This window comes from Chrysoperla carnea, chromosome 3 (genome assembly GCF_905475395.1).
Source record: "Chrysoperla carnea chromosome 3, inChrCarn1.1, whole genome shotgun sequence".
Lineage (NCBI taxonomy): Eukaryota > Metazoa > Arthropoda > Insecta > Neuroptera > Chrysopidae > Chrysoperla > Chrysoperla carnea.
In genome coordinates, this window is record NC_058339.1 from 44,153,840 (window position 1) to 44,172,041 (window position 18,202).

The 18,202-nt window shown below is 30.4% G+C and overlaps 1 protein-coding gene across 1 annotated transcript; it reads right to left on the bottom strand.

Moving 5' to 3' along the window:
- Window positions 1-14,417: 14,417 nt before the first annotated feature.
- Window positions 14,418-15,757, bottom strand: LOC123296051. The gene is made up of 2 exons (XM_044877512.1): window positions 15,622-15,757; window positions 14,418-15,310 (listed from the first exon to the last, which is right to left on the bottom strand). Exons 1-2 carry the CDS (start codon window positions 15,755-15,757, stop codon window positions 14,418-14,420), a joined length of 1,029 nt encoding a protein of 342 aa, XP_044733447.1.
- Window positions 15,758-18,202: the final 2,445 nt, after the last annotated feature.

Consider the following 18,202-nt stretch of genomic DNA (forward strand, 5'->3'; position numbering starts at 1 on the left):
TTCAGTCATCTATACGTCCTTATTCATAAAAAAAAATTTTGTTTAAATTCTTTATTACAAAATTTAACTCTCTAAAGTACTAAAGAAGATTATTAGATCAGCTATTGATATTCCTTTTAAATTAAAACACAGTATTTTTATACCCTTTATATCATATATAATATCAAAGTATACTAATTTGAGTCCTAGGTTGGGTTCGGTGATATTAGCTGTCCACGAAGGACACACTTAGGCTATAGAGCCCATTGTGATACCATATATGTGTTTTACCACCTTTCCGATGATAATTTCATTTATCAGCTCCTCAATTTTATTAATAGTTGTGATGCACTACACCAGTCCATCACAACTATTAATTCGATTAATTTTGTTGCGACGGCGGGAATCAAGCCAGCTACCCTAATTTGAGCCCTAAAATATTGATAAAAATTGTTCGTTTCAGTTAACAGGAACTGTACTTATGATCTAAGATACTCGGTATATTCAATAAAGGTGTTTCCACGTTCGATTTTTCATTCCCGACACATAGTTTTGTAGGCAACACAAAGTTTTGTAAGGTGAGCGTGGTGAAAATATCATTTAACAAAATGGAGAAAGCGATGGAAACTCTAAAAGAGTGTAGTATATCTCATCTTAAAGTTTCTTCCAAACAATATACGTGTGAATCTATAGGAAATATTTTCTTAATACACCGGTTTCTTGTACGAAACTCCAAAATATTCGAGAACAATTTAGAATAGATTTGTTATCTAAGAAGCGAAGTCTAAGGGTGGATGATAAAAAGTTACGAAAATAGAATAACGCTCTATAATGTTTTGGAACTTGGAAGAAATTTGTTTGGTCTTTCAAGAGCAGCCCGAAGAGAATAAACTTTAAAAAAAGAATGGGTATAAATTTAAATCATTTTAAATCATGACAGAATCAAATATTAATAATTTTTAATAATATTAGATGTTTTGGAACTAGCAACAAATTTATTGAATTTTCAAGAACTGATAAATGAGAATCATACTTAAAAGTGCATAGCTAATATTTTACAGATTAATTTTGAAAACATGAATTAAACTGAGAATAAAGTAACATTTCGCGTTATTATTACTGACGCATGTAGCATACTTTCGGTTGCGGGCTCAATTTCCACCATTGGCACAAAATTAATTTGAATAATTTCAATTGGCTGTTGTAATTTATGATATATGCATGAAAGAGTTAAACTAAGCCACTGAAAATAAAGTCAAGAGATGGGGAAGACTGCGGTAAGTCCATTTATCACGCTAGTGGAGTTAAACGTACGACCGATGTGAATATTTTTACCACTCAGGTATATCATAGACAAACCGCACGGGTTCTATCTGCAAGATTTCCCGTACAATGATAAATAGCTAATTATCACTCCCACAGTGTGCCAAATTTAATTTATCTGTTGCACTAAAGTGGTAATAAGGGTTATCGCACGAAAAATAGTAAAAAAAAGTGTATTTATCCCGTATGAGAAACGAACAAATTTTATCTGTGTGTATATGTGTATAATTAATTATAAAGAAAGAAAAAATTCGTATACTCCGAGTTTTTTATGGCATTAATTTTCTTGAAAAATTTTATTTGTTTTCTTTTTTATAATTTTCCTGTCATTTAACAAAAGTATATATGTGAAGAAAAATAAAATAATAAATACAACAAAATATTTAAGAAAAAAAAATTAATAATTATAAATATTAAGTAATATAGGCATCATATTAATACACGCGGACAGTGTGACTCAGTTTTGCTAAAAATTGTTATCTTCTCTTAGTCACGATGAGCTTTTCCTGTGGCAAACGATTGTTTTGTTATAAACATCTCGTTCAACGTGTTCCTTTGGAGCCTTACAATGAACCAGTACCTGACAATATCAAAACAATTTGATAATTTTTAACAAGTTAGATGTCGTTATAATCATTGTATGGCAATTATCTTAAATAGGTAAAATATTGCTAGTTCAGTTCCAAAGAAAATCGTTTTTATGAAGAATTCGAAACAATATGAAATATACACTTATTATGCATTTTAATATTTATTATATTCTTATGGATTAAGAGCCAGGCCAAAAAAAATTCGTTGAATTTACTAAAACTGATCATTTGAGGATTGGTTATAGTTGTTGTGTACACAAAGATACTACGGTCAGTCAAGCAAACGATAGAATAGGGGTCAGATATATGCTATCGAAACGGTGCAGTTTTACGTGGTACTAAAATGAATTTACTAAAACTGAAAATTGTATATTGCCTGTAAATAACAGTGATGATTCTCAGTGAGTTAAACGTTAGAACAGAGCTGGTCAGTCAGCCCTTATTTATGAACAATAAATAGATAAGATTCATTTATGATTTCCGTGGTATTTAAATGAATTGGATATATAAAAGGCTGAAAATTGTTATACAATTATTATTATTTATAGTCTTATCCAGTTATCATATAATAAAAGTTATTTGCTAGTGATCGTGTCAATTCATGGACAACTCTCGTATATTATCAAAACGGGTCGAAATGCCACGCTGAGTATGTAACGCAGCGTATACAATATTGCACTTTTCATACAATAATTGATCAAAAATATTTAACGTTTGCTTTCCATATTGAACAAAATTTTTAATTTCATATTTCAGCAACTAGTATTAGATAGAAAATCAATGTAGATTATAGAAATCATGTGTTTTTATGTAAGCGCCAACATGAGTGATGAAAATTATTTTTTAACAAAATGGTGGAAGCGATGGTAAGTCAAGGAATATATATGCTTATTTTTCAGCACAAAGTTATTCTTCAAGCATGAGTTCTTTCCAATATCTTTAGGTGGGTTCTTGTACAAAGTTCCAAAATATTTCAAGTTATTGAAACAAACTTTTTCTATCTGAGAAACCAAATATACCAGTGAATTCGAGAATGTTTGATTGACAATTTAAGTAATTTAAGAAATAACAAACTTATACACATTGTACATTCATATCTTTTGACAGAAAGCAGAATTATTTTCCGTATAATCCAAGAATAAGGAAGCAGTAAAGAATTTTTCAAGCAAGAAAGTTTATTACATTTTTAATACCATACATAATTTTTACTTAATATAAATGAGTGGGTGGAGACTGCACTGACAACAAAACCCATCTAACAACATAGCAAACTAAAGGAATTGTATATTAAATATTTTTTGGGGTGAAAAGTCTCTACTGGGATGATGTAAATTCATTTAGAATATGGCAAACAAGAAGGCTATTTGTTAATAATACCCAACTGTGTAATATAACAATACACATAATATATAGTTCCGCATATTACTAACAAGAGGTCTCTACTTGCGTTTTTTTTTAAATGTAGTAATATTAAATACTAGAGTGGTACCCACCCGCTTCGCTGGGTTTAAAAGTAAAGATTGATAAAGATTGCTCTCGCTTATCCCCTTTCTATAACACTCGAAATATTGGTAAGGATTGTTTTACACAGGTAAAATAAATGTATGGTTTTCTATTTTTTTAAATGTATAATAGTAACTAGCTAAGAGCTTCAATTATTTCAATCTTTAAAACATCAGGTTGTAATCCAGGATCTCATGTGTTATTCTGATAATCAGCTATATTGCTGTACAGTTTCATTAAAAACCATGCTCTAGTTTTAGCGTGAAAACGTAACAAACAAACAAACAAACATGCTTACTCTGGCATTTATAATATATAGAGATTTTTTTCATTTAATGGTTGTTAATTACAAGCAATCTATATTTAAATGAATTTTTGCAAGTTAAATATTTTTTTATTATCATTTTTTTTCTTTTTAATGTATTAAACGTTTTAATGGGTTTACTTGCTAAATATCTAAGAGAATAACTTACATAATTTTTATCTTATAAATATTTAGACGTGCATCAAATATTTAATTTAAAAAAATTAAACTTTTAGTTTGTAGCTCATTTTATAACTTGAAGGTTTTAAAAAATATTTTTTTATCCTTTTGGGAAATTAATTTTGCAATGCGATAACATGTTTTTGCTTTGCGATATACATAAAACTTATTTAGTAACTATTATCTTAATAGTTTATTCCTAATTTGATTACTTCTGGTTAATATATATTGGGTTTAATCACTCTCCTTATGGACCAAAAAGAATGATGTAAGCACTTTTTTAATTAAAAATAGTGATGAAATTTTTTCAGCAAGTGGGTACTACGGATAACTAATTACAAGTAAGAAATAACGGTACAAAACTAAACTTTCTAAACTTTATGAATTATACGTATCTAGTACATGTACATCGTACTTGTTAACCGGCATTATTTGGGAAGTCTAATCATGATTCTGGTTATCAGAAAAAATCCCTTACACCTTAACTACTTAAGTTCAAAGCTTTATTTATTTGTGATATTTGAATTAAAGCATATAATAGGGTAAGATGTAGTACCTAGGGTCAAATTCAGCTTAAATTTTCTGTAGTTTCTCGACAGATATTGCTATTTATTAGATAGAATTTGTATTTCAATAAGGACTTTTTATGAGAAATCAGGTACGTTGAAAACTTATTGCCAATGAAGTTTTATTAAAAAATCAAATAAATTAAAAATTAATAGATGCCAGAAAAGAAAAATTTTTTATTGTTCTGGCATGCTATTACTAAGCTGACCATTGATGGCATATTGTTTTAGGTAAGTCATTGGTTATTGGTGAGCAAGTTCTAATATCATATTCAATTTCAAATTTTAATTATAACGTTAAATTTTGAGGAGATAAAGTTTCAAATAGGCAAGCTCATTTACATTGATCTTCTTACATGATGTACTTTGAATGTATCATTTATACATAGTAATATTACACTGCATTTTTCCAAGTTACTGTTTCCAAGTGAAGCTTCGCAAAAAGTGGGAAAAAGAGTTCTCATTCACCCCGAGTCATCAACCAGAAAACCATTTGAAGCTGTTGCTGGACTCTCAGATTTGCGGATGTTTAAGGGAGTTGTTTGTTTGGTTTTCAATGGTTCAATCGGTGGAGTGTTTCTAGGTACCTTCAGATGTGAACCCTGCTACATTATGATATTATGTCATGGTCACATATTATGTTCCAGGAAGGATTCACACGTTTTAATTGATAGTTTGTTTTCAATATTAAAATTCATAAACAAAGGATTTTGATACTTCAATGCATGGTTTAATAAAACACAAATTTTGATTCTAGATACTACACCTTCCCCTAAATATAATAATTTTGATAATTTTGCAAACATACGTAGTTAGTATAAGAAAAATAGGAAATTCGAGTACGAAGTCACGGGGAATATTAACCAAATAATTTATTTAATCAATAAATTAAAATTGCCTATATTTTCGGCCTTTTTTCAGACACCGACACATTTGCAAATAAGTTTTCGAAAGTCTAGCCGTTATATATTTTACTGATTTCCATGGTTTGTCTCAAAACCATGTATAATGTAGAATTATATGTATATGTAATATTCTTGAAAAATCTTGAAGATTATGGTGGTTAGTAAAACAACACACGGACCGGTAAACGATTTTTAAAATTATCAAACTCTATTAAAGCAAAGTATTTTTTACATTGCAAACTTTTCCAATTACATGTTACAAGTTTACTTATACGTACAATATATTGAAGAGTGCCGTACCTTGAATTAAAAATAAGATATGGTTTTAAAGTCATAACATTGGAAACAGTCACTTATTTTAGCACTATTTTTCCTAACTATTATGTATTTTTCCCCAAATCGCGCTATCAAACAGTCATTAATAATAACTGCATTATATATTTGACATAATGGTATTTTATTAATATGCGGCGATAGCACAGGATCATAATACACGATGGATAGCATCCCAATGTATTTAATATCACCCCCACAGATTGTACCTGCGTCATAGAGCCTAGGTAAATGTGTCATAGAATATAGGAGATTGAAACATCGAACGCCAGAATTTTTTTTTTCGACTGATCCAGGAAGTATAGAACTTCTTTTTTTCTATTTCTACTACGCTAAACTATGGTTGCTGTTTACCTATGAGAAAACACGCAGTTTTATCATTAACTATCTGTCTATGATCACTGGTACAGGACGTACGCAATATCAAATAATAAGCATAGATTTAGGTAGAATATGGATAAAAAAACAAAACACAATACCCAACTTGTAAATAAATATAAAAACAATATTTTTTACGTTTTCCACTAAATATTTTTATTTTTATTTTACATGAAAATAAAGCACAATGACAATCATTCTCTGGGTTGCTTGCTTTATAGTACAGTAAAAGATGTTACGAATAAAGTAAAATGAACGAAACCACTCGCATGTTGCTAAAACCTCATGGGGTGTGATTCTTAGGTGTCAAATATCATTACTAAAGCATGAGTTAGTGGAACAAATGTTTCTATTTTTTATTCAATGAAACGATCAATGTTAAAGTTGACTTACAAAATGAATTGATATGCAATTTGAATTACGTATACGTTATACATGTATGATAGTTTTTGATTATTTGATAAGCATGTAACATTTACGTCATACATGTTGAATAATTACTAATTTTTTAAGTGAATTTATATTGATCGTTTCATTGATTTAACAATTTACTTTTTATTAACAATTAGCACCTCTAACTTATGCCTTGCTAATGATATTAAACACCTAAGAAATACGTTTCATGAAGTTTTAGCAAAATGCGAGCGGTTTCTTTCATTTTCCTTTATAAGTCGATTTTTGTAACATCTTTTACTGTACTATTACTTCTAATAAGTAGATTTAGTTCACAAGGCGTAACACTCTGCCCTAGGATGTAGAAACGTAGCACCAACAATGTTCGTTCATAAAATAGACTCATGCTGTGCATCTAACTAGTTACAACACATCGTTTATCTTACTTCCCACTAGTGACATTTCTACATACATAAATGTTAGTTAATTTTCTATTTTTTTGTTACTCTTTTTTTGTATAAACAACGGTTTTTTTTTTTCATTTAAAAACATCATTTATGTAATCATTTATTTCAATCTACTATTTGTAAACAAAAAAGTTTATATTTAATTACTATTGTCCACATGCATGCATTCATAAACACGTTTTATTCAAATAGTAAATTAAAATTATGAAAAAACCCAAATGATAAGCACTATGAAGACAAGCAAATAGCATTGAGTAGAGTCTAGGTAGGTTAAAAATTCCACGGACAAAAAGTAAAACTGTACCAAATTGTTGAAAATACTTCAATAGGTTAGGTTATATTGGCTGTCCCACGAAAGAGACATTTAGACTATAGAGTCCATTGTGATACAATATATGTGTTTTACCACCTTTCCGCTGATAATTTCATTTATCAGCTCCTAAATTTCAGAGGCTGAGTACACCTTGTTCATGCATATACCATGCACTACACCATCTCATCACAACTATTCATTAAATTAATTTTGTTGAGACGGCGGGAATCGAAGTCGCTACCCTAAGCATACCGCGAACGGAATTGGTTACGTCTTAACCAACTAAGCTAATAGGACGATAAATACTTCAATAACGTATACCAATTTTTTTTCAATGATTTCCTGATTTAAATATTTAATACTTGCATAACCGAGCTTAGTTAAAAAGACACGAATTTTATCTAATATAAGAACCGTTTAAAATGTTTCCACACGAATGCCAATTCGAATTTCCCGGTAATGTAGGTTATTTTGTTAACTACGATATATGTACATATTACAACAACTATCTATCAACCAAAACTGACAAAACCATACGGATTTCACACTATACAATACGCCAACAGATGTCAGGAAGAGTATATATTTGCAGTTGATGTTTCAGTTTTTTCTGAAAACACGGAGAAAACAACATTTTCTAGAAACGTAACCTACTTACATAGATTTTTTCGCCCCAAAGACCCCCTGCATACTTAGTTTCATGAAAATCGTTGGTGCCATATAAGATGCATGTCAGATAAATATCGTTTTTATTTATACCAAATATTTTTGCATTATTTTTATTACAACAAAAAAATATTACATCACAATACTTTGGAGACTATATCTTTGTGTGTTCGTTGATTAAAGACCGTTGTTGATATGAACGTAACAGAAAAGATTTTCTAGCGTATACACTCACGTCATATAAGTATATATTATACAATATATAAGACGTATAGGATATCTACTATAAACAAATATGTAATACGTGATGTATTCAAATTAATTTATTTTAAAGTAAACATCATTTCTTTTTTTCAAAAAAATACACACAGAGCTGTCTTTATTATAAATAGGCTAAAAATTTATCTTGTCAAAAGATTTACCACCAGCAATGAAATGGAATAATAGTAAATTCATTTGATAATTTAGTTATACAAAATTTCCTTTTAAATATAGAATACCTATGATTATTTACCGAAAAACAAATTATTAAAATGTGCGATTCATCTCCTTCCCTATTCCACAAGTATTCTCTTCTTCTTCTTTCCACAAATAAATAGTCTCATTTTGAATGATTTTTCTCAGTATCTTAAATTTTTATCTGTTTTAATAACAAAGCGATAAATCCCTGAGTAATATTTCATTTATAGTTTTTGAATCCGATGTTAACGAGATAGGAATCTTTCAATTCTTGCTTGTAATTTTGAGAATAGCTTCCCTTTTGTAGCAACGAATCCGATACCTTTTTTGTTTGCACGATATCGACGACGGAAAACATGTCAAAGATATGTTGAAAATTTCGATTTCGAAAAGCGGACCCATTACAATAACTTCTTATTGTCGAAAGTTAACAAATCGTATTAAATGAAAAGTATTAATTTTTAAGTACAATTAATGATTCAATAGTTTGTTCAATCTGCTTTCAATTCACAAACACAGTTTTGAAATTAGTCTTAAAGGTCCATTTTAGGGCGTGATAGGCTTTTGTTTTTATATTGGCATAAATGTCGTAGTAGACTCTAGACTGCAAATGTTTTCTGATTAGATTTCTAATTGATACGAATGGCGTTTAGATCATAGTTGCGTCACATTTTTCGCACAACTCATTTTTTCTCTAATCTGCTTCAATATCCATGCTTTGTAGAAATAACTACAATTTAATAAATGTAATAATTAATCGCGTAAATTAACTTGCTTAACCATTTAAGGTCGAACCAATTTTTTATATATTTTTTCACATACAGCACTGCTCAATAATATCAAATTTGCTAAGAAAAATAGACCGAAATGTTAAAAAAAAAGTGAAAACAAGCAATTGACTGAATTGACTGTTAAAATACCATGTATAGGGTTGATTGTCAGTGATTGCAATGTTTTTAAAAACTTATAAAATTTAAAAAAACCACCACAATTATCACCACCTTTTTGGTTTTGGAATACTTCGAAAATTTTCGAAACTATTTTCTAAATTTTTTTTTTCGTTTTTCCAGAATATTTCTTCACCAGGCTACTAATTAAAGTTAGGTACATGCAAATTTCATTCAATTCCCTATCATTTATAGTTTTAGGGAAAATGGACACCAAAATTTGTCATATTTTACGCCCTCACGGATACACAATTATGTTAACAAACAAATGTTTCAAACGAAAGTTGTTTATTTTTTTTATAGGGAACGTTTTTTAGAACGACTAAGTTGGTTATTTACGAACTAAAATTCAGTTTTTTGTGAGCACGCTATAAAAATTTCAGCTTGATATCTTTTTTCGCTTTTAAGCTACCGTGTATCGTATAACGGACGGACATACAAATGGAAATGAACTAATTAGACGACTTTATAAACACCCATACCAAAAATTTGTTCGTATCATCAGTATTTCCAAGCGTTACAAACTTGGGCCTAAAATTAGTATACCCTTATATATATTTCATATATTTAGGGTATAAAAAGAGTATATATATATATATAAGAAAATACTATCTCAAAAACATGATATGCATAAATAAGATTTAAATATTTATTTTTATTTTTATATGTGAACTAGAGTAATTAATACCCACCCACTTCGCTGGGTTTAAAAGTAAAGAATGACAAAGATTGCTCTCGTTTATCCCCTTTCTATAACACTCGAAATAATAGTAAGGATTGTTTTTCACAGGTAAAATATATGTATGGTTTTCTATTTTTTTAAATGTATAATAGTAATTATTCATTGAGTATATCAGAAAAGATGGAAGTGAAATCTTTTATATTGACTATTTTTACAGAAATCTGTAATTTTTGGTAATGTCAAATGACTAATTTTACAGAAATCTGTAATTTATGGTAGTATCAAATTAAATTAATTTTTAATTTTTTTTTTTAATTTTTTTATTAATATTTCTTTATAAATTGTATCTCATGTATTATTCTGATATGTCAGCTATATTACTGTACAGTTTCATTAAAAACCATTCGCTAGTTTTAGCTTGAAAGCGTAACAACAAACAAACAAACAAACAAACATGCTTACTTTCGCATTTATAATATATAGAGATAACATAGATATATAGTAATTCATAATAAATAATACTCATTTTTTATCATCATTTCAAATAAGTCTTTTATATGTTTTTGTACTGAGAAAAGTAAATTTAAAAAAAATAAATTTTTTTTTTTATGAATAAGCATTTATCTAAAAAAAAATATACTTACTAGAAAAAAACTAAAAAAATTCTACTACTCGGCAAGCAAAAGCAGCAAATTCTAATTTACTAAATTGAAGTAATAATAATAAATATTCAGCTGTCGTTATTTCGCGATTTTATTTTCAATTTTACACAACATATTTTTATGAAATTAACTGTATGGTATGGAGTAGATATGTATGTTATAAAATTTTCAATTCAGTTTTCGCGGTATGGTACCATTCACCTCATATCATTACGAAATCCAAAAATACGATTTCATATAGAAATTTGAATGGTGAAAGTACCGGGAAAAGATACGTTTTTTTAGAATGCGCAGTGTGGTTTTTTTAATTTTCAGTTTTAAAAACTGTAAAACCCCGCTTAATCATCACGTGGAAAACACACAAATTAATTGTAAGATCGAGCGAGCCCGCCGAAGGCGGGTGAAGCTCGATCATAATTATATTGATAGTTTCGTTCGAAGAGATCACTGTGTAGTACCGCCTTTGTGCGCTTATTCATTACCACATAGTTCAACCATAAAATAAAATTAAGTAAGTGTATCCATAACAACTGGTTTATTTACCCTTCATACAGTTCAGAAGTGCTTTAGTTTAGGTAGAAGAGATCACTGGGAGGGTGATATAATGGGGGGGGAGTGATCTCTTCGAACGAAACTATCAATATAATTATGATCGAGCTTCACCCGCCTTCGGCGGGCTCGCTCGATCTTACAATTATATTTCAAGTTTCGTTCTCGAGATCACTGTGTAGATGTTCAGAGCTGTGTTAATCATATTTAATAAATTAAAATTTGATTAGTTAACAGTATCAATTAAATGGGAGACCTTTTAATTACATCTTTATTAATATTAATTTTTTTTTTTTTTTTTTTAAACAAAATATTAGTAATTAGCAATTAAACATAAATAATAGGAACATATGCAAAATAATTTAAGTGAACAAAAACAAAGTTTAAATAAATAATATTAACATTATCAGGATAATATTGACTCAGCAAAAGATTTTTTATCATTAACAATTGGTCTGTTATAAAATTTTTCGAATACCTTTGATTTATCTGACCATCCTGCCAGACTTTTGATAATATTTACGTCAACTCCTTTATTGAAGGCAGTTGAAGTCGAAGCGTGTCTGGAACTATGAGAAGCATAGTTATCGCCAACCTTACACTCCAATAAAAAGGATCGGAGCCATCTACTAATAGTATCTTTCGATGCTTTTTTATATGGTTTCCGAGTTGTAACAAATAAGTACTCAATGTTATCGGCTAAATTTGATGTAACCTGTAAGTATTGTTCTAAGGTAGATGCCACACAAAGATTTGAATTTTTATTAAATTTTTTTAATATTAATAGGGGTTGAAACGCGCCCCGCCTGGAAGTTTTAATTTTTTCTGGGATTTCGATTTCATAGTCTACATCCTTTTTAATAATATTCTTTCTCTTAATTAAAGAAATTGTTTGGACACGATGTGCAGAAACTAATGCTATCAACACGACTAATTTTGTTGTTAACTGTTGTAGATTAAGTATATTTACCGGATTTAGTCGCTCTAAATTTTCAATTAAAGGATCTAAACTATAAATTCTATCATACTTGGGTTTAGCAGGTTTAATATTATAAACACCCCTGAGAAAGCGTGATAACAAAGGATTTTTTCCAATCTCCTTGTCACAAATAAGGGATATTGCGGCACGAGTAGTATTTAAAATACTATACCGTGCACCTTCCTTGAATTTTTTTGTGAAATATTCAATCAAAATTTCTTCTTTGGGATTAAACATATCAATTTTTTTTTGTGAGCAAAAAGAAAACCAGTCTTTTATTGGCTTGGAGTACTGTTTCAGGGTTGAAGTAGAGACGGACTTGATAATGATGTCAATGGCTTCATCATTTAAACCCCTTTTTTTAAATGCCTGGTGGATAATCGGGCAGCCATCAGAGACAGTTTTTGAGCCAACGGATGTTGAACTTGTCTACAAGGAGAGAGAAGTAAATTAACATCTGGTTGAAAAATGATAGGTTCTGAGTCTAGCAGCGCAAGCCATACAGGATACCATGGCTGACCGCGCCAGTTTGGAACTACTACAATTCCACAAGCCTGATCGATTTGGATTTTCTTAAGTGATTTTAAGATTAATGAGAAAGGAGGGAAAGCAAAAAAATTTAAATGTTTCCAATTGATTGTAAATGCATCAATAGTGACTGCAGCAGGATCACGATGCCAGGAACAGTACCTTTTGCATTTTTTATTTGAAGATGATGCGAAAAGATCAATGTCTGGCCTGCCCAGCTGAGAAACTATCTTATCGAACGCACCAGAAGACAGTTCCCACTCAATGTCTATATTTTCTATTCTAGAAGCTCTGTCCGCATCAACGTTATCCTTAGAAGGAATGTATGAAGCGAATATCCATATATTCCTGCATTCACACCAGGACCAAATGTCATAGGATAAAACGCTCAGGTGTTTAAACTTGGTACCGCCCATTTTATTAATGTAAGCAATTGCAGTCGAGTTATCAATTCTTAGGAGAATTTTACAATTAGCAAAATCAGATGCAAATGATTTTAAACCGTTAAAAGCTGCTAAAAGTTCTAGATGGTTAATATGAAACGATCTTTCCATGGGGCTCCAGCGCCCATAAGCCACCTGTCCATCATACGACGCTCCCCATCCTGTAGTTGAAGCATCTGAATATATAGTGAAAGGGAAAGTTGAATTTCTGATAGGATTTTTAGAATTTATAATATTAATCGACCACCAGTTAAATTCATTTAATAAAGAAGGAGATATACTCATAACATGATCGTATTCATTATTAGATTTTAGTAAGGCCAAATAACGTTCTTGCTCAAACGCCTTAGAGTGAAACCAGCCATAATTAATTGCTGGGCAGGCTGCTGTGATATTTCCCACAAATTGGGAAAATTCTCTGATAGTACAATGAGTGGAATCCCTAAATTTCAATACTAAATTGTGTATATGAGACCTTTTTTCTTCTGTAAGTTCAATTGTCATTTGAACTGAATCAAATAAAAAACCCAGAAATTTGCATGATGTTGAAGGGTTAAGATTACTCTTACTCTCATTTAAAATAAAACCTAAAGATTCTATTAACTCACGAGAAATTCTTATGTTTTCTGAACACAGGGCAGTAGAATCGGCTGCCAACCACCAATCATCAAGATATACTACTGATATCAAACCTAGCCCTCTCAGGTGGCAAATAATAGGTTTACAAATTTTAGTAAAGACCCATGGGGCCGTGCAGAGGCCAAAAGGTAAGCAAATAAATTCATAAAGGAAATTATTCCAGGTAAATCTTAGGTATTTCCAGAAATTTTTATGAATTGGAATCATAAAATATGCATCTTTCAGGTCAAAATTAGCCATCAAACATTCTCTTGATATTAATTTTAAAATTGTTCTATAATCCTCCATTTTAAAATGAACAGTTTCTATGAAATTATTTAAATGCTTTAAATTAAGGATAAATCTCATTTTACCATTTTTTTTGGGTACAAGAAAAATTCTTGATAAAAACTGGCCCTCCTCCTCAGCACACTGCTGGATAGCGCCCGTTGATAAAAGGTCATTCACAGCCTTCTGTACCTCAAGTTTATTTTCAGATAAATGATTATTGGAGGGCTTTGAAGATTGAGTTGGTGTAGAGATAAATGGAATTTTGTATCCGGAGATCGTCTCAAGGATAAAAGGATCGGAGGTGATTTTGGCCCAAGCATGTACGAAATACTTTAACCTACCCGCAGTAGGACTCACCTTTATTTCTTCTGTGTCTGAGCATTTTGAGCTGGAGGGAGTTGGTTCCCTAATCGGGATCGAGTTGTGATTTGATTGTGATTGTTTGCAGCTGATGATTTGTTGAAGTGACGTCTGTAGCCCGTCTGACTGGAGCTGATCCTTGAAGCAGACGGGCTTCTCCAGTTTAAAGAGTTTTTAGGTCGATTTGAATCTCTTCGTGGAGTTTGATTTTTTAAAGACAAGCTTGTTTTTTCAACAGCTAAGGCATTCTTAATTCTTTTAGCAAGGTCGATGCCAAAAAGAAATTCATCTGTGGGTGAATCTTCAAGAACAGACTTCCTTTTTCCATCAACACATGAGTACAATTGTGCACGTCTGGACTTGGACAACTGGAAAAACAGGTCACACATCATGCTGCTGGAGTCACAAAGAAGCTTTAAAAGCTGTTCCTTATCTACCGGTTCCTCTTCATCATTCAAAATATTGCAGATGGCTGTACCAATAGCCACTAAACTACGGCCACACACATCCTGATGATTAGCAAAAAATTTATCACGAGATTTAGCCGTTTTATGTAAAAGAGGGAGTAATTCCGGATTGAGAGTTGGTGCAATTAGAGGACAGTTTCCTTTGTTAGGATAAGTTTCAATCATTTTAGACTTATCTTCTTTGTTCATGCCTGAAGCTAATAAATCTTTCCAGCATGACGCTAGTTCAGGGTGCAAAACAAAGCATTTATCCTTTAAAAGTCTCTTTTCCGAGCCCAGGATTTGGAGCACCGATTCACTGAGGGTGGGAACTTCAGAACCCTTCGTCTCCTGCAACTCCACTGACGCCTTCAAGTTTTTATCTGAGGCATTTTCCATTTCAATATCAGATTTACTACTCTGATCTTGGTCGTCAACATCTGAGTCTGCAAGAGCAAAAGATCTAGGTCAAAACAAGCTATCATTTTCCTGACGCAATTTTTTTTTTTTTTTAATGTTTGCCCAGTCAAAGGTACAACAACTTATTAACATAAGATTTGTTGCCCAAGGTACAACAAAAAATGTTGCCCAATAACAATCAAAAATTGATTAGTTAAGTATTTTAGTATTTACCCTCAGATGAACAGTTAACAACAGAGTCAATGACTAAATTAGATGACATTTCCAGATCATTTAATTAAATGCTGGTATATATATTTTTTTAATTATTTAGGTATTTTAATATTTTAATATTTACCCTCAGATGAAGAATTATCAACAGAATCGTCGACTAAATTTGATGACATTTCCTGATCAATTAAATGCTGATATTTTTTTAATTTTTTTTGGAGTACCTCCAAATGAGAATTGTTTTCCAATTTACGTTTATTCATTTTTATCAATGAACAAGCAACAAATTAGTGTTTTACTTCTGATATCTGATAGATTATAATATTTGATTTTTTTTTTTTTTTTTGAAGAGAAATCAAAAAACGATGTTACTTGAAACGCACAAAAAACGTAATGAAGGGTAAATAAACCAGTTGTTATGGATACACTTACTTAATTTTATTTTATGGTTGAACTATGTGGTAATGAATAAGCGCACAAAGGCGGTACTACACAGTGATCTCGAGAACGAAACTTGAAATATAATTTTACTTCTAATGTTCAATTCAATTTTGTAAAGAATTGGGGTGCTCTTTACATTCATTCTTGGAATAAGTCAGTTTAACAGACTATCTGGCACAACCCCGCCTAATCATCACGTGGATAACACACAAATTAATTTTACTTCTAATGTTCAATTCAATTTTATAAAGAAGGGGGTGCTCTTTACATTTATTCTTGGAATAAGTCAATTTAACAGACTATCTGGCACTTTATCGGTTTCATTTTTACATCACCTTTTAAAATAGTTTTGTACTTTTTAGATCCACATCTTATATATTATTTCTCTAGACTGGGTGGGTGCGCGACTATCTACTTACTATATCTTCTTTATTCCTTTATCAACTTCCATGATTTAATCTTTATTTTAAAGCTTATCAAGCTGGCTAATGGCGAAAAATAGACCCATGGATTAAAAATGTACCGCGCCGATTTGATGTCATTGTTCAGTATGTAATTTGTATATCACATCTGTAATAAAATTGCATATACAATAAAAAGAAATTAAATTACTGTTGATATTTTGTCACTGGTCGACTAAACGAATGTCATTTCCCCCAAATTTTTTAACGATGAAATGATACACAAAACAATCAGGTACGCACCGCGGAATTCCGCATGGGCCGACCAGTATTAATAAAGTGTAGTTCATTAATTTTATAAAGTTATATTAAACATTATTATTAACAATTTAAAAAAAATATTGTTTGCAATGCCCTGTATATGCAAATTACAAGCAATTATAAACCTTATTGTTAACAAGAAAATGTTAAAAGAAAGTACACCTTTTAAGTAATGAAAACAATGTCTATAATAAATGTCACAAATTTTTGATGCTAAAATTATTTTGAATGAAAATGTAATTATATATAAAAAATATTATACCCATTATTATTACAGAATCTGCCAAAAATACTAACGTTTAACAGTCAAAGTCTAATTGTTACGAGTGGTCAAATCAAATGGTTATGTATTTAAATAATTATAATACTTAACTGTAAAGATTTTGAATTCAAAAAATTTATAAAGAGCTTTTTCTTTAAGGTAATATAATTTTAAAATTAAACAACTTATATTGAGATATCATGAAAATTTCGTTTCCTTGAAGAAATATTTTACGGATATTTGTGTGAAATTTGATACCTGTCAAATTTATCATTTTTTATTAAAAATCCTTTAGTTAAAACATGCTTTAATGAAATGTCCTCGGTAACCATTAGGCAGATATATTTTGAGAATGCGTATTTATAGTGATAGAACGATTATTCTTAGTTCTTTTAAGATACATTTGTTATTTTAAACTATTTAATTCACATTTAAATAAGACATTTTATAAATTATAATCTTTGGCCAGACATACATAAATGTCCAACACATAACTGATATACCCATATAACACGTGCTATATAATTTGCGGTACCATGGGTAAACAGTGATGTTTACGAAAAATGTTTCAAACAAAAGTGGTGTATTTTTTTTTAAGGAACGCTTTTTACATTTAAACTTTTGTTCTATTTCTAACGGTTAACAAGAGTTAACAAGACCCACTTGACTTATATTGCTCATTTACGAATTCGGCCTCACTTTTTTCGGCCTAAGCACGCTTTAAAAGTTCTCTTCTTTTTTTTGAATTATCGTGTTAACAGACAGGCAGAAGGGCAGTCATACAGACAACCGGAAATGGACTAATAAGGTGATTTTATAAAGACCTGTGCCAAAATTTTGTTCGTAGCATCAATATTTTTAAGCGTTACAAATTTGGGACTAAACTTAGTATACCTTGATATATTCCATATGTTACGTGGTATATATAATAAATAATTAACAGTGAAAACAGTGCATTGTTAACTTCCCAGAATAGGAAGTTATTGTAGTGGGTTCGATTTTCGAAATTGAAATTTTCTAAATATCTTTAAGTTTTATGGTCAGGACAAGGCATTAACACCAATTTGGAGAAAAAGTATGTGTGTGTGTGTGTGTGTGTGTGTGTGTGTATGTACATGTATGAAAGGTCAGTTTTTCGTCATCGATATCGCGCGAACAAAAAATGATATCGACTTCGATGATGTGTCGATCAACCTAACCCACGACTTGTTTTTATATCGTATTGATGCCTTTAAAATTTAATTTAAAAAGGGTAGAAAAAGAGTGAAAGATACTTAAAGTAT

What these genes read in the sequence shown, in the direction of transcription:
- LOC123296051 (XM_044877512.1), bottom strand. Translation starts at nt 15,757, where the DNA reads ATGAATAAACGTAAATTGGAAAACAATTCTCATTTGGAGGTACTCCAA. An exon ending in TGATAATTCTTCATCTGAGG is followed by an intron (nt 15,311 to 15,621) that starts GTAAATATTAAA and finishes TTGCTCTTGCAG; the next exon opens with ACTCAGATGTTGACGACCAA.